The 25,348-nt window shown below is 54.8% G+C and overlaps 1 protein-coding gene across 1 annotated transcript; it reads right to left on the reverse strand.

Annotated features, from left to right (window-relative positions):
* On the reverse strand, window positions 1-12,156 carry SLC26A9 (solute carrier family 26 member 9). Its single transcript, XM_010213236.2, has 20 exons — window positions 12,002-12,156; window positions 11,073-11,212; window positions 10,596-10,706; window positions 10,264-10,439; window positions 9,840-10,004; window positions 9,110-9,262; window positions 8,640-8,722; window positions 8,202-8,349; window positions 7,404-7,517; window positions 6,868-6,945; window positions 6,452-6,547; window positions 4,468-4,574; window positions 3,687-3,756; window positions 3,453-3,545; window positions 3,126-3,242; window positions 2,648-2,947; window positions 2,132-2,186; window positions 1,689-1,834; window positions 843-920; window positions 1-48 (listed from the first exon to the last, which is right to left on the reverse strand). The coding sequence occupies exons 1-20, from the start codon at window positions 12,124-12,126 to the stop codon at window positions 1-3; spliced, it is 2,403 nt and encodes an 800-aa protein (XP_010211538.2). The 5' UTR covers window positions 12,127-12,156.
* Between the last annotated feature and the right edge of the window lie 13,192 nt (window positions 12,157-25,348).

Raw genomic sequence — 25,348 nt, forward strand, 5'->3', positions numbered from 1 at the left:
TCACAGAGCCGTCTGCGCCTCTGAGTGGAACATGCTGCCGAACATCTCCTGCGGACAGCACGAGGGGACACGTTAGGGCAGGAGCCAGCACAGCCGTGAGCCGTGGGCAGGAACTCGGCCTCTTCCCAGCCCTTTTCCCTCAGGGAAAGCACGTGGTGCTCTGCTCCGGCGCGGCAGCGCGGGGAGGCCAGGCTGGAAGGGGTGTCCTGCAGCACTTGCACATCCCGTTTGTGCCGACAGCTCGGCCAGGGGAGCCTGTGGGGGCTTCAGCTAGGGCCTGTTCTCCAAACTCACCCCTGTTTGTGCAGGGGGATTAAAGGATTCCCTTGGGTTCTCCAAACTCACCCCGTTTGCAGAGCATGGATTAAAGGGTTCCTTGGGGTTCTCCAAACTCATCCCTGTTTGTGGAGCGGGGATTAAAGGGCTCTCTTGGGGTTCTCCAAACTCATCCCTGTTTGTGGAGCGGGGATTAAAGGCTCCCTTGGGGTTCTCCAAACTCACCCCTGTTTGCAGAGCATGGATTAAAGGGCTCCCTTGGGGTTCTCCAAACTCACCCCCGTTTGTGGAGCAGGGATTAAAGGGCTCCTTTGGGGTTCTCCAAACTCACCCCATTTGTGGAGCGGGATTAAAGGGCTCCCTTGGGGCCTTGCCCAGCTCTTTCAGCCAGAGCTGCTTGCGGCAGGGATTTACCTTAGTCTGCAGTTACCTTTCCAGAGAGTGACTTTTGTGAGCAATTTGCCTGGCAGTGGCACAGGAACAACCCATCTCATTGGTCCCAACCAGGACTTCTGATTTCCCTCTTATGTCCACGGCTGAGCACATAACCCTGGTGGCCGACTAACCTCCTCCAGGTTCTTGAACTCTGCACTGCTTTCATCCACAGACTCATCATAGATGGAGAGCTCAGTCTGATCCGGCCTCTGGGCAGGAGGGAATCAAGTCCACATATTAGCAGAGTGCAGGACAAAAATGCAACTAGCCCAGGCCTAAAATCATCACATCCCCACGGAAGAAAATGCCCACTTGGGAAGGAGAGGTGTAGAAGAAATCCCATTTCAGCTGCATATCCTGCATATCTCCCCCCGTGTTTGCATATCAAGCTGCAGACATAGAGTGTGTACACAGACCTTAACATACACATGCGAGATAACTGCTAATACTGCTCTGGTTTGAGCTCTAATTATCATGCAATAAATAGACCCATATCTGCAGAAATAACTTGCTTGATTCCGTGTTGTCAGCATATGCCACGTTTCCTGCCTTGACCTTTTCTCCTCTCACCAAGGGAAGCTTTCCTGGGTGCTGGGGCTGCTCCAGGGCAGGCAGAAGGGCTTTGCCTCCATCTCCAAGGGCCAAATTGTGCCCTTGGGGGCAGCCGCATGTTCCAGCTGACACCAAACTGAGGGCATAGTCCTGGCAAAGCTCCTTGGCTTCCGTAGGCTGGGACAATGTTCACTTCAAGTTAGGCATTTGAAGGAAACATTAAGCCCTTAATGAAATTGGCAGGTTCTTGGCCTAGACGTGAGAATTGGAAGTTGAAGTAATTTGTTGGATTTAGACCTTTGCCACTTGAGCTAAATGAGGAACATCACTGGGTGCAGTAATGAGCCGCTCCGCTTCCTTTGTGCTGACCTGGGAACCTGGCATTGCAGAACTGAGAGTTGGAGGAAAACCTGGAGAAAATTTACCTCTTCCAAGACGGGCGGGTGGACAACTTCTTTGCTATTTGCCAGTGCAAACAACACAGCATCATGGATGGTCAAGAAGATGTGGCTCCGGTCCAGGCCTCCTTCCTCAAAGACTCCACCTGTACTGATGTCGTTGTACACCTGGGCTGAGGAAAGGAAAGCTGCGTGAGCACCAGGAAACGCAGAAGGAGGCGGCCTTTGGATAGGAAAGAAACTGGTTGGCCGCAGAAATATGGATGCAGGAATCAATCGCAAAATCCAAACTGTGGAGATGCTGCAGCCATATCAGGTCACAAATGAAAGAACCTATTTCACACAGTAATAACAGCCTTTCTGCTTCTTTTCTTCCATCTCATCTGTTCTGATTTGCTCCAGTGGGAGGCTGATAGCTAGCACAGAAATGGGGAAGATCATTTGGGAATGTGTTCTTGGGGAATTCTTACCATGCACGTTTGCCAGGAAGACTTTAATCCCAATCTTCTGATAACTGGAACACAACTATAAGGGAAGAGAGGGAGAGAGAGGGTTAATAACACTGCTGCTCCAGCTCCGGCTTTATGCATAAAGGTTTTTATCCAAGGCTTTGCACATGCCCTGGGGATGGTAAGGAGAAACCACACCAACCCTGTACTGCCAACTTCACTACAACTTGGGAAATTTCTATTGTGAGAAACTTCTATTGCTGGTCTGTTTGATAATGGTAATACTTCTATTACTGCTTGGCCGTATCACACAGAATCACAGAACAGCTGAGGTTGGAAGGGACCCCTCGAGATCATCTAGTCCAACCCTGGTCACATCCAGGCGGCTTTGGAAGATCTCCAGAGAAGGAGACTCCAGAACCATTTTGGGCAGCCTGTTCCAGGGCTCTGCCACCCTCCAGGTCCCGAAGTTCTTCCTCACATGGAGCTTAAACTCTTGACCAACTTGCATGCCGGCGCCAGCGGCAGAGCCCTGACCTTGCCCAGCGCCTTCGTGCCCATGAGGTCCACGAAGCAGACCCCGCTCATGTCCAGGATGATGGTGTGGAAGCTGACGTGGGGCGGCGCCGTGGCCGTGGGGTCGGCGCCCGCCGCGGGCGGGATGCCGAAGGCGCTTCCATGGGGATTGCCGGAGCCGGAGATCTGCCCGGGGCTGCCGGCAGCGGGGCCGAACGCGACGAAGGAGATGCCGGCGCCGTTAGCGGCCGTCTGGTTGTTGTTGGTGTCTGTTGGAGAGGTGCTCTCGAAATCCTTCTGGAGCTCCTGCAAGGACAAGGTCTAGAGCAAAGCAGAGATGCCGGTTAGGGCAGGAGCGCTTCTGCTTGCGATCCAGTGCTGCAAGGAACATCCTCCTCCCTACACCCACACGCATGCAGGACAAGGCAGGAATCTCTACGATCGGAGGAGTTTAGTGGGGATTTGGGGGATTATACAAAAGGAACCCAAAGTGAGCTACCTTGTTCTGCCTCAAGAGCAATTTTGGTAGGTTTGCTGGTGGTTGTGCCGTCCCCTTCTTCTGCCATTTCACGAATTTCTTCCTGGCTAAGTACACTTTGCTGGGATCCACCCCGGTCTGTTGGAAATAGAGAGCTCAGGCGTAAACTCTGAGATCCACAGACAGCCCCGAGGATCAGAGAGAAAAGGCCTGCACCCTGGAAGAGCAGAGGATGGATGTGACCGTCTGTCTCGACGATCCCAATCAATTATCTCCGAGCAGCGAGCCAGGAGACAGCAAGGGCCGTTTAGGATTACGATGCAATTAAAAATTCAGGAGATTGCTCACCTTGGCTATAATCTTCTCCCTGAATACCTCCGAGTTGGCAAAGTACAGCGGGGAGCAGTAGGTCACAATTTTAATCCCGTTAAGTTCATGCACCTGCAAGAGAAAAGGGAGCTCGAAGCAGGGCTGGCAGCGCGCGGGAGGCTCCAAAGGGTGGCAGGGAGCAAAAACACAGGCAGGAGGCTCCTCATCGTGTCGGGGAGGTGTTTTGCTGAGGAGATTTCAGCTGCTGCTCACCTTGTTGTAGGCCTTGGGGTTCTTGTAGATGTCGGTGGAAGTTACTTGGCCCAGGGCAGAGCCGTTACGGCTGGGAGAAAAAAAGCCAGAATTGGAGTAAACATTGCAGGGGAAGAAAACTGCTTCTGCTCATTCTCCATGTCTTAATTTGGAAATTTGCGTTAGGAAAATACTTAGATTTGGGCCTTGCAGAGTCTGCTCGGGTGTTGGCCGAGCAGGACAACGTTGTATTTCCAGGGAACTCCTGGCCTGGGGCTGCAGCAGCCCCTAGGACCGTGCTCGTCACATTTGGCTGTAACCCTCACCCTGATAGGACTCCCCATTCCAAACACCAGAAGAACCGCTGTCCTAACTCCTCATCCCTTCCAGATTGGGAAATACCAATAAAAGACTTAGGTGAATGAGAAATGGTGTGTGAACTTCATGCCAATCTCCGTGGAGATGTGAGGCTCGCTGCCTGGATGAGCAGGTTTCCTGCTAGGAGCTCTGCAGGTAGCTCTTCTCGGTGAAGCAAATACCCCCAACTTCCCCGTGCCTCGGGATGTGCACATCGCTACCTGTGCACGGCAGCGGGAATGCAGGCAGTAAATTAGTGCCTGCCATTCCTGTTTGCACATTCCTGGGGCCGCGGAGGACACCTGCGCTCCCCCGGGCTCCTGCCACACGTTCCTGCAAAACGCGGGCCAGAGGTCGCTTATAAAAATAATGTATCGTTTATTCTGCAACGGGGGGATTTTCTTTGCTTTTTTTTTTTTTTTTTTGTGACTACGCCAATACTTACAACTGGGTATGGAAAACCACGACGAGCACCGAAAATCCCACGCCCACAGCGACGCCGTAGGGCAGGCTCAGGAAGAAGGCGGACAGGAAGCTCACCAGCCACACGAGCTGCAGGGGACAAGAGCACGCGGGTCATCGCACCGTTCCGCGGGCTGCAGGGTGGAAAACGGCCCTGCACTTAGGCATCGAGCACTGAGGATTGAAAGAAAACAGCCTGAATTTTGCAGCTATTACTATTGCGCAGTTGGTTGCATGTTTTCTTGTGAAGCATCGTTGGTGGGAAGCTTGCCAGCAGCCCCGGTTTTTACGCTTTGAAAGCAGCCAGCGCATTTCTTCCTAGCTGCACGAACACATTCATGCAGTTCGGAAAATATCTGCCTAACTGATCAGGGAAAAGCTCCTGCAGATCAGACCATCTGCTGCTGTGTAGCTGCTCCCACCCCCAAGAAAGACCCTGCTCTCAGGGTACTTGAGGAGGAATGAGCATCTATCTGAAAGCTGTCTCAACGCCTGCTACAAATCACCTGCACACAGAGCAGATTTGATGGCGGGGTATGACAGAGCATACCAAAGCCTGCTCCACCTCTCAGCTCACAGCTCTGTCATTTGTCATTTTTATACATTAGCATTGAAGCATCTTCCTCCACAAGAAATCAGTCCTGCCTGAATATATAGCTATGCTCTCTGAGAATCGTCATCAGAGGATTTTGATCCCATCCTTGAGCCTGACTTTGAGCTTGGTCAAGCCAGGGTAACTCTGAAGACTTCAGCATCTTCATTTTGGATTAAGAATGGTGTGTGTGAATGGAGATATGAGCTCCTCTCCCTCTGAATTTCCCCAGGACAGCAGCGAGCCCTGCGGAGAGCACGGAGGCGGAGCCAGTCGTGGGGTGCAGAGCGCCAGTGGCCTGACATCACCCAGCCCTGCTGCATCCTGCTTTTGGGGACAGGAAGCACACCGAATCCAGTTCAAATTCCAGGGAGATTAAAGGCAGGGAATGCAGTTCACCCCATTGCCTGGGCCCCACACTGCCGGCAGCACCGTGTGGGGCATTCGTGGCTGCCAATGACAAGAGTTTTGCTCCTTTAGCTCCGGAAAAACACAGCACATCCTGGACAAAACTGTGCCATGGGGTTGGCAATGCCATGGGGTGATTCAAAGGGCTCACACCAGCAATCCTGGGACAAAGCATCTTTCCATCAGCAGCTTTTCCTCTCCTCTGGATCTTTCCTGCGTAGCCAGTCCAGCTCACAATGAAAACGTATCCGCAGCCTCACTTCTCTACCAGGAAAGCTCCAAAGTACAGACCAGTGTGTGGAGCTCATGCCCTGTGCTGGATTCTTCCTCCTTCGTGCCATAATTACACCCCTGTGCAAGCTTGGTTTGGGCTCCTTCTCCAGGAAGGGTCTGATCGGTATTTTGGGAAAGCTCCTGATGACTCAAGCCAGCCCCTTTGGACTTCTCTCTTCCCTGATAAGGCAGTTTGTTGGGACCAGGCAGGATGTCCCACGCACACCGCTCCGCCGTGGGAGCCCTGCTCAAACACTGTCTTTTTATGTCAGACACTTCCAAATTCCGCTCTCACTCCCCCGCAGCCCCTGCCTGGGTTTATACATCAACCAGTGCCTGGAGCCCTTATCGCAGTGAAGGGCTCTCCTCGCCCCCGAGGGCTATTGTGCGAGTTTTTAAGTCCTGACTCCTGGATACTGAGCAGGGCCGGTTAGGCTAGTTCTGGGCAAACAGGCTCCCGCGGGTGATTGGCGTTTCAACAGAGCAGGTAATAGTTCAGGCCTCGGCGATACGTGTGCTGAGCATGACAGTGCTCAGCTCGCCACGCTCTGCCATCCCCCAGGAGCTCATGAGCAAGGGTTGGGAGCGTGAGGGCGCAGAGCAAGGGGCTCGTGCCACCCTCCTGGGCCTGGGGGCCCAGCCTGGCCCTGCCGTGGGTGTCCCCAGCCGTCCCGCTCCCCTCCGCAGCACTCACGCAGTCCAGCTTGCTCTTCTTCCACAGGTAGAAGGGATCCGCCAGCTGCTTGAGGGAGTTTTTGAGGTTCACGGCAATGAGGGCTCCCAGGACCGACTGCACAGGAGAGGGGACCACGTTAGCAAGGATGTCCAGCTCAGGAACGTGCTGCGTTTTGCAAAAGATGCTTCCCCACGAGGCACTATCTGCCTGCCTTGGGCCCAGTTCCCACAAGGGAAGGGAAAGGGAGAAGCTCACAAAGGTCATGCTTGGATCTGAGCACAGTGATTTAAAAGACCTCTTTTTTCTGCTCTGCCTCCAGAGAAACAGCACAGATACATTGCAGCCCACGGGTGAACCAGGCCGTGCAGGGGTTAGTGCTTTCGCTTGGGCATGCAGGGGACATGGTGCTGTGATGCCACATGCGCCTGTGTTACCTTTGGAAGGGGTTCGAGGTAGATCCCCAGTGCCAGCATGGTCACCATAACCACCAGTGCCACAAAGAAACTTGCCACCTGCAGAAAAGAAACAAATCACCAGTGTCAGGGTCTTCCTAACCCTCTTCTTGGTCTTTGCTCTCCTGCTGCTGCAGCCCAGCTTGTCCCTGCAGTGCTTTTTGTGGACATTTGCCTTTGGGGAATGGATTAAGCTTTTCCATATCTCAGTGAGAACCCCAAGAACGACTCCCTCATGGTAGCTCTTCCCACCACTGAAAACCAGAGTGGGAATGTAGAGTTACAGCCCTATATCAGTGACCCATCCAGAACCATCTAAGGAATGAAATGGAGCGGGGGAGCAATTTCTACTTTTAGCAGCAGCCCTGTGAATCACTCGTACATGGAGCTTCTCCAGCCACGCAGCGGAGATGCCAGGCGGGCAGCGCGTGGCGGCTGAAACGTCTGGTTCAAGCAGGATCCAAAAGGAGGAGAGGAGGAAGAGGAGGATAGGAGGAGGAGGAGGAGGAAGTACTAACTTGTGATTTCCCTCCGGCCCCATCCACAGCGAGAGTGACGGAGAGCGCGCAGCAGATCACGTGGATTTTGAAGAAGGATCCAAAGAAGTTACTGCAGCCCAGGGCCAGCATCTCCTGTGGAGAGCAGGGGAGCAGGCTCAGCAGAAGGGACATCCCTCCCTCCCGTCCTCCCCATCGGTTCTCTGTGCACGGCAGAGGAGCCCGAGTCCCTGCCACGTGTCCCAGACCTTCTCCTTCCAATGAGAGCCGGGACGGGCTTTACCAGGCGGGAAGTCTGGAAGCACCGTGGCTAATAAACACGTTGTCATCTGTTGACACACGCAGGGCAGGGCCCCACGCGGTATGCATGGGTGTTATTGAAAGCTACCGCTGGGCCGGTGACGACAAGGAGGATTATTTAATCCTCTGCCTCTTATAGTATCTAGGTGCCACACCAGGAATCCAGGTCTTTGTGCAGTGCGAAGTACACGTGCCTCGTTATGCTCTAATAACCGGCAAAAATATCTTCGAAGCAGCTCTTGGGGCCCAAGACTCTGCTCCGGAGGGAAAGCAGAGCAGAGACTGAGTGTGAATCTTCCTTCCCTGCCACAGTGCCCCTCTGCAGCCCATGGGAGAAGAACTTGGCCGTATGCCCTTACGATTCCCACAGGGCAAGCGCCCTGTGGGGCTGCATGCAAGCTAGAAGCTATGCATTTTAGGCAGAATATATCTGAAAGTTTCACCTTCATATAGCAAGGTCTCCCTCTCGCACCTGAGAGCAAGGGGGACGTTTCTTGGCTGTGTCCTTCCACGTGTTACCTGGTTGGGGTCCACGTCGTAGCCGTGCTTGGCTGCCAAGGTCCTCCCCATGGCTAAGTTGATCACGTAGCCCACGATGGCGAGCGAGAACGCGGTTCCTATCATGTCCTTCCACTTGCTCACGAGGGGCAGGGTTGGGGCTGGGAAGCTGCACTCAGAGCAGAGGGGAAAGGCTGTTGTGACACTGCTGTCTGGGGACGGGTTCAGTGGGTCAGGAACCCGGGTGCTGAGGAGTGACATAACCCGTGCCTCAATTGCAGGCAGCCCAGGAGGATCGTGGCAACCACTTGGCAAAGCGGCAACGCCAGCCGGTCCTGGAAGGGGCCGAGGGATGCCAAGCTCATTGCAGCAGGAAAGTGAGGTGCTCTCCAGGCTGCAGGATGAGGGGGAGGAGGGAAAACTCTTTGGAAATGGTGTCAGACCCGCACATGCACTTACCCCATGCTGATCTTGCCAACTATGGGCATGTTGTACTTCTCAGGCATGTCAAAGCTGCCCGAGATCGCGGTTGCAACGATGACCTGCGAGCAGAGAGGATAAAGGAGTCACAAGCAGAAGGCCCATGAGCTTGCTCAGCATCACCAGGCTTGCTGCGCTCTTGGGATTCACAGTAGAAAATTAGAACCAAATTTAGGCCGTGAGACACCCTCCCCAGCCAGTTATGTCCCAACACTAGGATGCAAATACAGTCTGACAGGGAAGACCTGGAGATTAGAGGTCCCCTTTAGCAGGATAGCCCTATTCCTGTCCCGAAACCACACACAGTAACACCATATTCACTGTCTAGATGCTGTACATGAATGGTTCTAATTAAAATAACTCTAACAACCAGAAGTGGGTGTCCCAGGTCTGCACTGAGGACTGTAATGTGTGGAGAGGGCCACAGGGACAGCTCAGGTGTCACTTACGATGATGATCTCCATGGGGATGGGCATCCGGATCTTCTTCATGTACTTCAGGTTGAGCTCCTTAACAATGATCAGGAGCACAGCACTGACCAAGGCGTACACAAGGGAGGCCACATTGGTCTTGGGAAGACCTTTACAAATGTCAATGAATGTCTGGAAGGGAGAGAAGAGGAGGAGGTGTTCATGGAGACCCAGAGACCCTGACAGCATCGACAGCGTGGTGGAGAACACCCATCATCCCCATCAACCCCAAACACCCTGGTGTGTGACAGGGGCTCTACTGAGGAAAACAAGTGCTAGAAACCCTGCTGCTGAGAGATCAGCAGCCAGTCCCCACTCTGCACTGGTCAACTAAATGCAATTCCAGCTGCGTTGATGGAAGATGGATCAGTGGAACATGTAAGACGGCCTCAGAATTGAGTAGCATCCTCATAGAAAATGTTTGATGATTGAGCAAGGCTAGTGCTATAAAGCAGCATAGTTCATCTTGCTCCAAATCCCAGAGCCTCTTCATTACCTCTGACTAGAAACTACCAAACAAGGGTTGGTATGAGGTACAACAGTGTCAATGCAGGTGTCAAAATGGAACAGAGAGCCGTATTCCCCCTCCCTCCACCCTTTCCCGCTGTCCAAGCCCTTGTTCCCAAGCGCGGGTGGCAGCAATGCCCTCAGTGTGCTGGTCCCTGGGGAGGAGGAGCAGGGAAGGCCCCTGTCCAGAGCACCCACTTACATAGACGATAGCTAAGGGCCCGGTGTAAGACGGGACCGTCAAGCCGAAGACGTACTTGAGCACGGAGATGAGGATCTGCAGCCCTGCTGCTGTCATGAAGCCCCTGATGAAAGACTCGGAGAGGTAGATAGCAACAAAGCCGAACTGCACGAAGCCCAGGCCCAGCTGCAGGAGGACAGACAAGGAGTTATTAGAAAGATGCCACTGTGAGCTGGCAAAGAGCAGAGCCTGAGGGTGCCAAGACCACAGTTGGGTCAGTATCCCCCAAAACCCTCTATTCGGAGGCATCATCCACTTACAAACATGGCCTCACTTACAAACGTGGCCTCTTCTAGTGTCTGCTGCCATCATCTCTGCTCCAGAGAGTGCCCAGCTGACCCCATGTGGGACAGCTTTGCCCAGAGAGAGCACTAGGAGTCCTCACCTGTATGATGGCTGTCAGGCAGGCCAGCGTGGCGGAGATCTCCAGCCTAGCTGCTTCCAGAGCTGTGGTGTTCACGTTCACCTCGTTGGTGCTATGGTTGAGGTACTGGAAGTCCGACTCTGGAGCCAGCTCATGGCAGACGTTCCCAACGATAATGCTGATGACGGCAAAAGTACCTTGAGCACAACACAGGCACGTCAGTAGTTTGTTCTGCAGAGCCGGAGAACGTGCTGACGGGGGAGGCTGTTCTGAGCAAGTCACCCAGCTCGTCACCACGGCTGGCACGACCGAAAGAGGTGGAGATGATTGCTCTGTAGAGCAGGAGGGCTTACCTGGGACCATCTGATGGATGCCACCAAGGAAGAAGTATGTTATCAAGGGGAAGAAGGAGGAGTAGAGCCCGTTGACGGGAGGGAGATTGGCCAGCAGTGCGAAGGCCATCCCTGGAAAACACAAGGAATATGGGCAGGTCACCTGTGTCCCTGCCTCTAGAGTCAAGCCCCCATCCTGGGGGCTGCGTGAACGTGTTGGCCTCAAGGCAGAGAGGATCCAAAGGGGCAGGTGGAAGGAGCAGCAGCACAGGGCCCTGCAGAGATGTGGGGCTCTACTTGCTGCAGAGAATCGAGGGACAGCCAGGATGGAGCTAGGCTCCTGTTCATAAGTGTCACCAAGAACGGAGCTAACCCCTGAGGCCAACAGTCATCTCATGGATCTTTAACGTTAAGTGACAAAGTGCTACCCCTTCTCCAAAGTTGCTGGGGGAAGCAACTCTGTAATGTCTGGCTGTTGGGGAAAGTCACCCCTCTCACCTTGTGGCACCTGAATCGTCCCCGCACTGAGCCCGCCAAGAACATCAGGCAAAATGTAGTCCTTGATTTTGTACTTGGGAAGCCATGCAAGGATTGGGAACAGGCTGAAGAGGATGAGTTTGACTCTGGAAGCTGAACATCTAGAGGAGACACAAAAACACAAGGAAGGAAGCAAGGAAGAAAGTAAGAAATGGTTTGTGGTCATTCTGTGCCCAGCGCTGCACAGAGAGAAGGATTCAGCTCCCGAATATCCTGAATCTTTGCTTCTAATACTCTGAAGTGGGGTTAGGTGACCTGTAAAGCTCTAACACAACTGGAAGATTCATGAGACAGTTGCACAGGGTCAAAGATAAACTTTTTTAGGTGCTGGGTCAAAGAAACAAATTTGTATGAAAGAAGATGGTTCCTGAGTTGAAACACAGAGCTTTTCACATTCCTCCTGCTAACCTGTATGATTCTCTCTTTCCCTATAGGGCCTTCATTTTTCCTGGGAGCAGAGCTAGATTTCTGAGACAGCAACCAGCAGAATCGTTCATCTTTCTTTATGGAAAGCTGTCTTTATTTGGAAAGCTGATCAAAAGAAATCCCAACTAGAAAGCTTAAATCCACCCACCCATACCTACATCACCAATTATACTTTTACATTATTAAAAATAATTAGAAAACAGAAACCCAAACCCTAAATGTACTTAGCACAAACTGTTGCATTTATTTGCCCTACAGCACAGCTGCTGAGGCATTGAAAAGATAACCAATTTCACTTGCTTTAGTACAATTTGCATTTCTCCAGTGTCTTTCATCCCTGAAAGCCTTGAAGATCACGGAGGATTACCAGAATATAAATGGGAACTACATCCCCAGGTCCAAATGATATCCCAATTCCACACAAAATCTGGTTGTGCCCCAGGAGTAAGTATGTTCTATGTTACCTGAAAAGGTTTTTCAATTTTTCCCCAACTGGATAACTTCTACTTTTCTTCTCAAACTCCTCGTCGAAGAGGCTGACCGAATATGCTGGACGTTCGATGACATAGCGAGGTCTGGCGTGGCTCATCTCTGGATTATAATTCTTTTCCCCAGAAAAAAAAAACAGATAAAACAGAGCTAAGAAAGTGGCTGGGGCTGTCCCCACCTGCAGTACAACGGAGCGGACACCTCCAGCGCCTGGGAGCCCTCCTTGAACATCTCCACCCTAAATAGTTTCCCGCTGGTGCAGAGGCTGGCCCTGGGAGTGGCTTCCTGCAGCTCTGGGGGCTGCTGCTTCCCAGCACGGAGGGTTTGCACCAGGATTTTAACATTTTGCACCAGGATTTTAATATTTTGCACCAGGATTTTGATGTTTTGCACCAGGATTTTGACGTTTTGCTAATGAGCAACATGGTGCAGAGGGACTGGAGCGCATCCTGGGCGGCTGGCAGGTGATCAAGGGTGTCGATCTCGCCTCGGACAGCGGCTCCCCTCCTGTCCCAGGCAGCTCACTTGAGCTTTTCCATGTCTCCATCGGCCAACGGAGCGAGGGAGGTTCTGTGGAGCAGACGGCCCTGAGGCTCCTTCTGCCCAAGGTGCTCCTGTCACGTTGCCTGCTGCCCTCATTGACACTCAGCAGCCTCCATATTTCTCGTTGTTGTGGCACTTGTCCTTGATTTCTTCTAGGAAATGATGCCCCGAAAGGTAACGTCGCCTACCCGCCTCAGAGGTGACACCAAAACATCCCGCTGGACAAGTCCTGCCCAGGATCTGGGTCTCACCAAAGATGATGAAGTTCAGAGTGCCCTGATTTTACTACGTTAGCAATAACTGAGAAACGGGAAGAAGCGCTACATGTTGGAGAGCCTGGGAGTGGAGGGAGGAAGTGGTCAGGTCTAAAACAAGGATGCTGGTAATTATTTTTGCTATGGCAGTTATCTAAGTGGGTCATTGCCCAACACAGCAGTAGCAGAGGGGGTGGAAAAAGCTGGTAATCCAGGCAGGAGCACTCATCAAGAAATGAAATTCAGGCTGCAGTGATTTGAAGGTGCTGGATGCTCTCCTCTCCTGCCACTGCTGTGGATACTGCTGAAATCAATGCACATCTTGACACTGATTTCAGTGGGATGAGGTGAACAAATGTGGGTTTATTTTCACTCCTCCCTGATAAACAGCTCTGTCTGAGCCGGAGCGGAGTGAGTAATGTGGAGCAACACGGCCCGGAAGCCCAGGGCAGGAAGGAAAGTGTGAGGCACGCAGCTTTGGGGAGAATTTAGGTCAGCAGAACCATTACGCTAATAGGAGCTGGGCTGGAAAGGGGCGGTCGCCAGCCCTGCTCCTGCGCCCATCCCTGACGGTCCAGGAGGAGAAGCGGTGCCAGGCGCTCATTCCAGTGCCCTCTGCAGGCACGCACACGCCGGCATCCCGGAAAAACCTGGAATACACTTTTAGGAGGATCGTGGGCTTTGCCTTTTTGAGGATTGGTGCAGGCTGAGCTGGAGCGCTGGCCTAGGCTCTTTCCCGTCCCTGTGCTCATGCCAGCAGCCTATCCAATAAACTGTCATTCCCTGGTTTTACCGTCTGTCTGCAGAAGTCTTGTCCCTACCTCATAACCTTGCTCTACGTTTGTTGCTGAGCAGTTTCCCGACATCCCTGGGCTTTCTCTGGGACTCAGCTTTCCTCTGGATTTCCAGTCCATCCCCTGGAAATATCCTACAGCCCAGGCCCATCAACGGGCTCCTGAAGGATAATAAACCCAGCCACGTTTCTGGTGCAAGTCGCCTCCCTGAGCTCTATTCCTGCTCCATCCCTTGCCGAGCAGCGTGCCTGCTGTCAGGGCTCAATCAGCCGATTGTGTCACAGCCCTTTAATGAAGTTCTCCTGCTGGGCGAAAGTGCTAGCGGTCAGAAAAAATAATAAACAAGGCAAGTATAGAGGGAAAAATATCCCCATGATTAAATTCCATGTTAAACAAACAGGCTGATGATGTCAGCATCTCAGACAGAGTCAAGTTCTTGACTTGGCTTATCATGGCCTTGCCCTCGATCAAACAGCAGGTTAAACCTTTGAGATTTCAAAATTAAAGAGAATGAGCTGGGTGGCTGCTCCCTGAATAAAAGGCAAAACCAACTGTGCTGCTGTTGACGAGATAAGACTCGGTCAAGATGCAGAGCTGCTTTAAGCTGTGCAGCCAGGGCAGGACTGAGGAAATGCAAAGTGTGGAAGGAGAAGCCGAGTGGTGGGAAGTTGCTGTGCTGCCCAGAGCAGGTTTTCAAGAGCTCTTTTGCAGCAGGGGCACTCACTGCAGTGCAGGGCTGGCTCTGTGCTACGGGCTGAGCTTTCCAGGAAATCCAGTGTGTTGGTTAGAGCGGGTGATGCTTAACATTGAAATTTGGCCTTGGTTATAAGTCTACTGAGACTAGGGTCTCAGAGAAGTTGTACAACACAAGGTGTTTTAATGAAATGGGATGCTCAGAGCAAATAACAAATCAAGGTGGGACTATTTCACTCCAAAAATATGACGTGCACGAGAGAAATTGTCCCAGAAAGTCACCAGCCAACAGCCCCAGCAGTTTATACCTGGTTAAGCCCTGTCCTGCCAGGCTCAAAAACACCTTGCGTTTACCAAGCACAAACTATGTTTCCCCCACTGTTCATGTAGCAAATGCACTTACTGAGCCCTTATCTTCTGTCCCTGTGCTGGTGATAGCTGTGTCGGGGAAGAGAAAAGTCACATTGAGGTTTCTGGCTAGTGTTGATAGGACCCACTGGCTTCAAGCCACTCTGCTGTGCTGGCATAGCCCCAGGAAAGGGACTCCGGCCCAGGGAGGGTAAATCAGAAGTTAGGAAAACAATCTGATCTATGTTTTGTGCATAATATAAGGGAGAAAATTCTTCCCAGTGTAAGAGATGGACATTCAGGGAAGCTGTAGCAGAGCATAAATTAAGCCCTCGTATTTTAGGGAGAAAAATTTGGTGCACCAGAGGGACTGTATGATCCTTTCTCCAACCCTTTTCTGTCCCCCTTCATGCACAAGCATATGCATGCACGGATCTCCCTGCAGCTGATGGAGTCCAGAGGTCCAGCCCCTTCCAAACCTGGGTGAATCTTCACTAGAAAGTATCTTTCCCAGCTCCGTTGCCCAAGAAAGGGTTATAAACAGCAATCCTCCCTAGCCGGGAGGCAAGGTCTGCGCAAGGCGAGCGCAGGTGCAAGGGTTTGGTTGCGACACGAGGACCAAGGTCTCCACGCGGCTTCCCCTGATTCAGGGTTTTCGGCCCAGCGACCGGCCCAACTCTGTGTCCCTGGCGGCGGCTTTGGCTTCGGGGGCTTCAAGGCACCGTGGTGCAAGGGGACAAACCAAGGAATCCCTTGCAAAGGGGTGACACTCGGGCGAGGGGGCTCCACGGGCTCTTTGCATAACCCGAGTCCACCGCAACCACCGCCGGCCACTTCCCGCCTCCCCTTGCGACACCACGACAAGGGAGCAGGGGGTCCGGGACAAGCGTGCAAGTGCTCACCGGTCTGGGGTTCCGCCTGGCTCCCGACGGGACGCGGTGGCCGCCGGGGACAGCGGGGAGCAGCGCAGGGTGCCGCCGCGTGGGGCTCCCCGCTGCTTTTCACGCCCGCGGTGCCGAGCCGGGCTGGCGGGCGGCAGGACGAGGAGGTTTCTGCTGTCACTCAGCTCAGGTATTTCAAAAGAATGTTATATAATTCACCCCCACTATCGTGCGCCGATCAGCCCAGCGGATCCACCCCCGTGCGCTCATGTCACTCGCTCCGGCCCCGTGTCATTGGAGACAGGCCAGGACCAGAGTCCTGCCGCTGGGTCACACACAGCGCTGGCCGCCAAGGGACCCTGCAGGGCACCCATTCAAACTAACTCCTCCACTTGGAACATCTAACAGGGCTTATCTTAACGTTAAAACCTCTTTGATCCACCTGAGCGTCGCTTCGGCATTAGTGCTGAGTGGGCTCATCTGCAGACAAATTAAGTGATTGAGGAGGGAAGCACCTTGTGCTCCCAGAGCCACATCCATATTCTTGCATTCATGCCATAAATACCTTGGTAAAAACATCTTTCCTAGAAATACAGCCGTGCTGGGGAAGGGGAGCAGGTGGAGCTGGGGGCTAGTGGTTGTATTTCAGAGGACTGAGCAATTGGCCGCAGGCTCTGTGGCTGCACACTGAACAAACACAGAATTTGGCCGTAGGTTTGCATGTTTTTTAACCCCTGTCATTTTAAAACAGAAGAGGCTAACGCTAGGCTAGCCCGTAGCTCAGTTATGGAACAGATCCTATCCCAAAGCGGGCTCTTAGCTTCAGAAAAGCTAAAAAAGGAGGAGAGAGGAGTGGAAAGGCAGAGCCTGGCCCTGGGTGACCGCAGAGACGTCTCCGCTTCCCTCCGGCTCCCGCCTTCACATCTCTTGTTCGCCCTGCGCCGCAACCGCAGCTTCCAAGTCCCCCTCCGGAGCAGCCGTCCTGCTCCTCCACTCCCGTCCCTTTGCCACAGAGCAGCGAGGCATTGAATCAATGTTTTCTTTTTGTTTAGATTAAATATTTGGAGTGCTAAATAGGTGATTTCCATAAGGCAGATGGCCCTTTTCTAGTTTTAAGCGCCCCAGCCCGGCGCGGGCGCTGGGCAGGAGCTCGGCGCTGCGCTCTTGTTCTGCTGTCGCTGGGCCGGTGCCAATGTTTGATGTACCACTTCACACGAGTTTCTAACCAAACTAGCTCTGCACTTGGTAACCAGAATAATAAGATCTGCAGACATCTGCCAGCTACTGAAGGTGAAGCCAAAGTGTTTGGCTCAAAGGGATTTTATTAAGTAAAATGCTTGCATTCAGCAGCCTGCCTTTGGCTCTCATTAGGAAGGTTGTAAATGCAGCAAATGCCACAGAGACAGGGGACCTGCTCGGCACCAACCCCAGGGTAAATGAGCCCAGATTTGTCCCGCTCTTGCTGTGATTTGTGTGATTAACCCACTTGCACCCGCACCCCAGCTCTCCATGGCCTTGGGAGCCAGGTCCAGCACGGGTCCCTGCCAAGAGAGGGCTGGACCGGGTTAGGACAGGGAGAGCAGGGCCCGGCGCGCTGCAGCGTGGGCTGCTCCGATGCTGCGGGTTTCCCCTGGGAGCTGCTCCCTGTGCCCTGGGGACCTCCAGGAGCAAAGTGACCCTCTACAAGTGACAAGTGCTGCGTGGTGGCTCTGGGGACCAAAGCTCCTCGGCTGCAGTTCATGACCCTCCTCATGCTTCCAACAGAAGCCAACATGAAGACCTGCTTTGGGATGCAGATATGGCCCTGTCATCATCCTCTGGAAGCCACCAGCCGCCCTGCATGTGCCTGGTGCACGGTCCCTGGAGATGTCACCTTGCTGGGGACAGGACCGTGGTGCTGGGAGCCAGCAGGGCTCTTTGGCAGGCAGAGCACAGTGCCTGACTTTAACAGCATCTGAGCCTGTCCCCTGGGAAGCTGCATGTCCTTCCTCCCCAGCCTCTTGCTGCTCCTTCTGTTTACAGGATGAGGAGGAGGAAAGATTTGAAAGTGTACTTAAAAGCACGGAAAGAAAGAGAATCCTCTGCATCCCTCAGCACCACGAATCTCTACTCTGCACATGCCTGACACAAGACCTGGCCCTTGGCCTTTGAAGAGCAGGTGGGCAATGCAAATCCCAAGGAATTAAAAGGTTTGCAGACTGCAACATTCCCGCACTGCCTGCAAGCACTTGTCCAAGATGCCTGCTGCAAGCCCTCTCGTGCACACACTCCTTGCTCCAGCAGATCTGCTTTGAGAGGAGCAGAAACACCCAGGGGACCCAGCCCACCCTCTCACAGAGTGGGAACACAGGGAGCATTTCCCTCCTGGGAATCTCTGACCCGAGGCAGGAATACTGCGTAGCCAGCAACAAGTGTCACTTCAAGGACTGCTTCTCTTGAAGGGCGAGAAGAGCAGGTCCCCAGGTTACGTTTGCAGCTAGCTCGGAAACACTGTGTGGATGAGCACGGAAATACTGTGAGAGAGGAAAGCAGCCTGGCTTTGCACACTGCAGTTTAGAGCATGCAAGAGGCTTGTGGAGGTCTTTTCTCATAGCTTGTTTGAACGGTTCTGCCTAGATGGGACTGAAACATCCCATGAAGTGGCACGAGGAGGACCTGGAGACCTTGTACCTGGTTTTAACAGCCCTCAGTCTGGGAACACTTCTCATTCCCAGCTTTCAGATTTCCTCCTAATCTTATAGCATACGTACATGGGATGCCTGTGCATGAAAACGCAGCAAGTGTTCCCCTCCGGTCACCAGCATGCACTAAGCTCTGCATCGTGGCTTTCCACGCCTGTGTGTGCAGAGCCTAATTTAGGCTGCAACATCCTTGAGGCATGGACTAGTTTATAGTCCTGTATACAGTATAGGACTATACTCCTATATATTCCTATAGTATATAGTCCTATGCACAGAAAGTATGATAATAACAAGGAACCAGAGGGTCTCTAGTCACTGTTACTACTCTTATACCATGCAAAATCTCTGCAGATCCCAATGGGAAACAGCCAGGATAAGATGGTAGAGATTATTCTGCTAATAATTAATGCACATTTTTGGTCTTCAAAACCCCTCTTCATAAATCAAGATCCTGGACCATTGGTGTTGCTAATTCCTGAGTAAATCTGCTGCTGCAAATCCCCTTTGCAAAAGCAGAGGAGGGGATTAAAAAGCACAAAAAAAGAAGGGGGAAAAAAAAAAGGTCCCAGTTCTCCAAATAGTGCAGCTCACGCCCAGGGGCTGTGCAGGAGTGTAAACCCCCCGCGCCCACCCAGACAAAGAGCGGATTGTTGGCGCGGGCCTTACCTGCGCCTGGCGCGAGGCCGGCGGCGGCGGCGGCGGCGGAGGGAGCCCGGGAGCCGCGCGCGGGTCTGCGCGCCCGGCCGCCCGTGACTCAGTTATAAATCACCTCGGCCAAGGGGACCGAGCGCCTGATTGGCCTGCGGCGGTAATTGCCAGCGAGCACACGCGGGCTGAGCCCAGCAGATAGCCGAGGAGATAAGGAGAGATCTGAAGAGGGACAAGGGCTTTTTTTGGATGTCCCCCCTCACCCCACCCCTTTGCTCTCTGCGCTGTTTGATCCCCTCTGCAGGTCCCTCCGTGCACGGGGCTCCCGGTGACAATAGCTCATATTCAGTGTCACCCCCGGGCCCCCTCCCTCGCCGTGCTCGGGCAGAAGATGCTTTTGTTGCCCTGGGCGAGTTTCCTGGCGCGTTGGGTAGCGTCTCCTTGGCCTTTGTGTCCTGGCCGCCTCTCAGCATCCCAAGGGGACAATGGCGAGCATTGTGCCAGGGCCTGGACCCCTGGAGCCCCGGCTTTGAAGATGCCATTGGCAGCGGAAAGCGGTTTCTTTCTTATTTCCAGGTTCAAAGGGATCAGAGGAGGGGAAAAGAGCAGGAGCCCCGGCCGTCTGTCAAGGAGGGAGCCCGCAGGCTCCCTGCCTGCCCTGCCTCTGCGTGGGGAAGGGGTTGAAGCGCTCGGCCACATGGTGATGTTCAGATGCAGATAACCCGGGCTATCTGCCATCAACCTCGCAGGCAGGGTCAGGCAGGACCTGCGTCACGTGCTCCTTCACTAGGAAAGTCTGACAAGTCCTTGAGATGCCCCTGGCAATGGACACGAATGGAGATGGGACGCTGCGATGGGCCATCGAGGAGCGGCTGACATGGGAACCAACCTTTGGAGATACCAATCAGCCTCCTTGCCCAGGGAAGTTATCGGTGTCTTGGGGTATGCAGCACTTAATGCGATAGCTCAACATGAGCCCTTGGTAGGGGAAGGCTCTGCCTGGCAAAAGGGAGAGTGAAGAGAGCAAAAGGCCCTTGGAGAGGAAGAAAGGAGGAGGGAGACGTGATGGGGATTGGAGGAGAGCAGGCAGTGATGGGACACTTGGTCCCGGAGTTTGGCAGAGGAAGGAACTTGGGTACCTTGTAGCTGTTGAACTGGACATCAGCCCTTCCCGTCCCGAGCCCCCATCCAAGAGGAGCCGGTCGCCGTGTCCAGAGCGCTGAAGTGCCGCAGGGAAAGGGGCTGATTCATTGCCATTGGAGAGACAGAGGTAATAATTGCCCAGCAGTTCTCCTGTAAATACCATTAATAACCCATATCACCTTTTTTAAAGGGCAGACTGATATGCAGAGAGCCCTTTGAAACAGAAACGTGTGACGTAGAATGAGGGCTGCCAGCACAGGCGTGTGGTGGTCCCTGCTAGAGGGAGCGTCTGCTGCTCCCCAGCCAACAGAGCAGCAAAACGCAATTACACTGGGATGCAAAACCACAACAACAGAAGGGACCAGTGGTGCACTTCTGGGTCTCCGTGCGAGACCTTTTGCAGGCCAGAAGTCCATCTGGTTGGGTTTCTTGCCCACCCAGCAGGGAGAAAACATGAGGGCAGATCAGTGCAGCATGAGATGACCAGCGTGAGCACCCTGGGGTTTGACGTGTCCCCGTCCTGTGCAGCCCATCTCCCTCTGCGTGGACATAGGTGAGCTCAAAGGAAGGCCTGACTCCCTTTCCATCATTCCAAAGTCCTGATGGGTGTGATCCGGGAATTGCTTCCGATGAAAGAATTGCACTCCAAAGAATCCAGCCTTAAACAGCCCCAAGGTTTCTTGGACATTTCTTGTGACAGGAGGTGCAGTCCTGGTCAAACTCCAGTTTCAGCAACTATAAATATTACTCAGATGCTGCTTCTTTCTGCTTCAGCAAAACATGTTGTGTGTTGGGCCTAGGTTGCCCATGCCAAGCGCTGGCCAACGCACGGGGTGTGTGTGAGTGTCCCGGGAGCACCAGGGATTATGCCAAGAGCTGGGAAGTCCTGGGAGGGGGAAAGGAGGAATGGGGCTCCTCCGACATGGATCCCGTGGAGCGAGCAGATTGCTGAGCTGTTTATTTTCTGCCTGATAACTGCACACCGAGCACCGGAACGTGTAGATTTATTCGTGGATGATTAATATTAGCAGATAGATTGCACTTAATGAGGGTAATAATTCAGTGGTAATTTACTGCTGGGAACGATGGGAAAGCTGCGTTGGAGCAGAGTGTTCTCCCTGCCTCCGTGGTGCTGGGGACGGAGGCTGGTGAATCTGGATGGAGCAGGAAGATCTGGAAGGGCTGTCGCTCCCTGTACATGTCCCTCGGACCCCAGTACCGGCATTGGGGACATCTGAGGCTCTGGGATTTACTCCTTCTTGAAACCCCTCGTGCACGTGGTCGGAGAGGAGAGCGGAGCCTCCAGGGGCTCAGGAGCGGGTGGGCAGGGAAGGAGGCTCCCAAAGGAAGGCTGGCAGGGTCGGGAGCCCCTGTCCGGAGACACCCCAGGAGCCAGGCCCCTGTGTGCAAAAACAAGCCCCAGCGGCAGCGCAGGGGCTGCCAGGGCACACGTCATCCCCGGGCGCTGGCACAGCCACGGCGCCGCGGTGCCCTGCGGTGCCAGCGTGCCCAGCAATTAGCAAGATGGATGGGTGTGAGTGGCTTTGCTTTGCTGGCTTATCTGGCCAACCGCGATGGCTCTTTCCGTGGTACCGGGTGGCTTCCCCCTAGGAGCAGCCCAGGAGCCAAGGGCAGGTCCCGGTGCTGCTGGTGGCCTGCGGTCGCAGCGGGGTGAGCAGTGTCACCTGCCTGGTCTGCCTGCGGCCACCTGCACAGAGCCGGGCATGAGAGGTGACATTCCCAGGGCTCTTTATCACCATTTCCTTTTTGTCCAGGAATGCACCCCTTGGGCCTGGGCCCAGACTCCGCTTTGTCGCCAGCGGCGTTTCCTCCTACGCCGACTTGGCCGATCCACCCGTGAGCCGCAGCCAGCGCCGCGGCACGAGGTGATGGAGACGAGAGGAAGGGGGACCCCAAAGCGGCTCTGCTGGCGGCTGCCCTGCTGTTCCCCAGGCTTCCCCCTTCCCTGCAGGCCACTCAGGTGGCCTCACCGGCTGGCACCGGGGTCAGAGGCTTCGGACCCGGGGAGGAATGAGGAACGCAATGTCCCAGAGGGAGACAGCAGGATTATTTACAACACCAAAATAAAGGATGGAATGCAGAAAGGCATTGTGAACTGCAGCGCTGCCCCTACTCAGCACCTCGTGGGACATTTTGTGCAGCTTGTTTCGTAGCGTGGACTTAGAGCCGGGGAGAGGCACTGCAGTGTGTGGGTCATCTGCTCGGGAACTGCGGTGTCCCATTTGCCTTTACGGCCCCAGCCTTGCAGGGATACCCTCCCCAAAGGCAAGGGAAGGAGCAGGCTCCCAGGGTGACAGGATCCCCAGGACATCTCCCTCCAGCAAGTGCTCCTGGTGCCTGCCCTCCTCTCCAAAGGGAGACCTCCTCCCGGGAAGCCCTGCGGCAGGGCTGCCGTTGAGGATGCGCCACCCGAGTGCATCGCTGAATGGAACGTTTTCCATGTCAAATGCTCGGAGGGGAGCCCGTTCTCCTGCTCTCCGGCAGCTCCACGGAGATGCGGGGTTGTTTATCCCAGAGGGAAGCCCCGCAAAGTGCTGAGGCCGGAGAGTCCGCGCTCCTGCTCGTGCTCCTTCCCGCTCTGCCTCCCGCGACCTTGAGCAGGGGCTGTTATCTTATTTGTGACCTGGCTGCAAGATAGCTGCTTCCCTGCGGGAACACCACCGTGCTCAGCAAGGTCTGCCCCAGGTCCAGGGATACTCACCGCGCTCAAGAGAAGCGCTTCCCCGGGCGCGGGCGCGGAGCAGCCCACACCTCGGTGCAAAAATGCGTCGCATTTCTGCAGCAGGTGCCTCCCGCGAGCCCGGAGGCTGCGGAGTTGGGAAGATCGCCTGGAATCCGGGCTGGGGGCTCCGGGCTCTTCCTCCCTGCCGCTCTCGTTACTTTCCCCCTGAGGGATTTCTTCCCACACTTTGAATTAAGAGGGTCGTCAGAAGCAAGGCTTCTCGCACAAACGGTTGGATTCCAGCATAGGGAGGTTTTTGGATTTAGAAGAGGAAGGAGGAATTTTTCCCCCAAAATGTGTGGGAATGTCTGGGTGGAGAAGTTTGGGAGAAGCTCAGCAGCAGGCAGGTGCTGCCGGGAAGAACTTGAGACGGAGCACGCAGGCTGGATGGGACCGAAAAGCAAAACCTCCTGCCTTTCTGCAGGGCAGAAGTCACCACGTAGGGATGTTGCCACTGCCTGTTACGTGGCCTTGGGCAACTCATCAAGACCAAAACGCTCAAGCCCAAGTGATGGCAGATAAGCAGCAATCGAGAAGCTCCTGCTGTTGAAGCCTCTGAGGTCAAGATCTTCAGGAGAGCTCAGGTGTTTCGATGGAGGCTGATGGCAAGGGACGCCCCGTCGCGCTGGTTAATGGTGCGGAGAGGTCCGGCCGCAGCTCTTGGCCGGACGAGCTGGCAGCCCCGCTGGCTTTCCTGAAAAGTTTCACGCGGGATGTTCCTGCGCTGCAGCCCATGGCCTGGCTCCAATGGCCCGGGGCCAGGAGCGGGCTCCAGCGCGAGGCTGCCTCGAAAGAGACGCTCAAAGCAAACAAAGCACCTCGGGCCAGAGGGACGCGGAGGCTCCTTGGCGTCGCGGAGCTCCCGGCCGCGGCGCCGTCCCCAGCGTGGGGACGTGGTCACGGGCAGGGGCTGCTCCGGGAGGCTCTTTGGCCACAGGGCAAATCCGCAGGCTCCGACTGGCCGCTCACGCCAGGAACCGGTCGTGGCCGAAGCGGCCCAGGGCCTGCGGCTCCCACCCAAGATAAAACGCAGCGAGCGCCACGTTCCAGAGCACGGAGGAGGGCTGAGGGTATAAGAAGCATAGGCTGCAATCAGACGCCAAAAGCCGGACAAACCACATCTCCAAGTCACAGATTTAGGGAGAGCAGCAGGTGCTCATCCTGCAAATACCAACAGCAACCTTCACTTTTGCGCGGGGCTGTGCTGCAGGCCCTTAAATGTGGTTTTCCACACACTAGTTGGCATCTCCAGGCCCCTTTTTTTGCCATTTTTGCTCGTGGCTTTAGCTAGAGAACGGCGAGCTCAGCACGGAGCATGTGGATGCCTTCACTTACTCCCCGTGGCCATGCGGGGCAGTGACGCAGGGGGACGGGAACGTGGTTAGGTAGAGTTTCTCCATGGCCCCTGTGAGCGACGCCTTGGCCAGCGCAAGCTGGTGCCGCCGGCAGCTTTGGAGCAACCTGAGTCACCCAAGGCAAATATTTTCCCCTTTGATTCTCACCCTGAGAAAACCTGGAGCTGACCTTGCTAATCCCACGCGTTACAAACCTCTCCCCGTCCTTTATCACGTTTCAGCCCCGGGTTGTGTTACCTGCCCAGCACCGCTGGGCTCTCCTGCCAGCATCCTGCCTGGCCCAATGCCACCCTGGAGGCTCCGAGCAATCCCAGTGCTGCCAGGGATCCCTGTGGGATTGAGGAAGAGGAGCCTCCCGGTGCACAAGCTCCATGGGCAGCTACATGGCAGCTCTGGCATCGCTGCACATCTGCGAGGCTGTGGGAAACAGCCATGATCCCAGGGCTCCCAGATGAATCCTCAGGAACGATGCCCTGAGAACATCCCAGTGACTCTGGCTCCCTGCAAAAGGCCAGTGATCCCAATAAGGGCAGTGATCCCAATCTTTGGGAGCTGCCCTTGGGAAGCAAAGAGTTAACAACCCCCGTCCTGATATCAAGGCCCAAATCCTCTCCCCGGCCCGGTGCCCTAATAAACGGGCCGAGCACCGTTGCGTATGGAGGGGGCCGGGAACATCCCCGCGTGCCAGGCAGGAGCCGGGCAGGCCCCTGGGGGTCCCTTTTGGCCCCGTGGGCTGCACCCCGTGCCCGGGGCAGCAGCTCCCGCCGGGGCCGGTGCCTACACGGGGAGAAGCCGCTGCCGGGGCCGCTCCCGCCGGGCTCCCTCTGCCGACACGAGCGAGGAAGGGAGGCCCCATCCCCGCCCGGAGCCACCAGGCTGCAGCACCGCTCTGAAACGCACAGGTATTTTTTAAAAATGAAGTGTTTATTAGTAATATTTTTTTTTTAAAAAAAAAAGAGAATCCCCGCAAAGTGCATGGCAGAACATGCCCACCCGTGAGGCAGGGGGGCGGGTGCGCCCCTGGGGTTCGGGTGCACAAGGAGGCAGAGGCGCAGGAAGGTGCTGGCCGGGGCGCACGGAGGGTCTGCGCCGGCATCGGGGTGTCCCGCGTGGCCCCGGCCTCGCGGCGCTCCCAGCACCGTCCCCGCAGCGCCAGGCGCTGGAATGTGGCCGGAGCCGGGACGCGGCAGGAGCAGGGACACGCGTGGGCCTGGCGCTGCTCCGGCACCGGCTCCGCTC

This window comes from Tinamus guttatus, unplaced genomic scaffold (assembly GCF_059628265.1).
Source record: "Tinamus guttatus ecotype Peru unplaced genomic scaffold, ASM5962826v1 Tinamus_guttatus_pri_ptg000259l, whole genome shotgun sequence".
Classification (NCBI taxonomy): Eukaryota; Metazoa; Chordata; class Aves; order Tinamiformes; family Tinamidae; genus Tinamus; species Tinamus guttatus.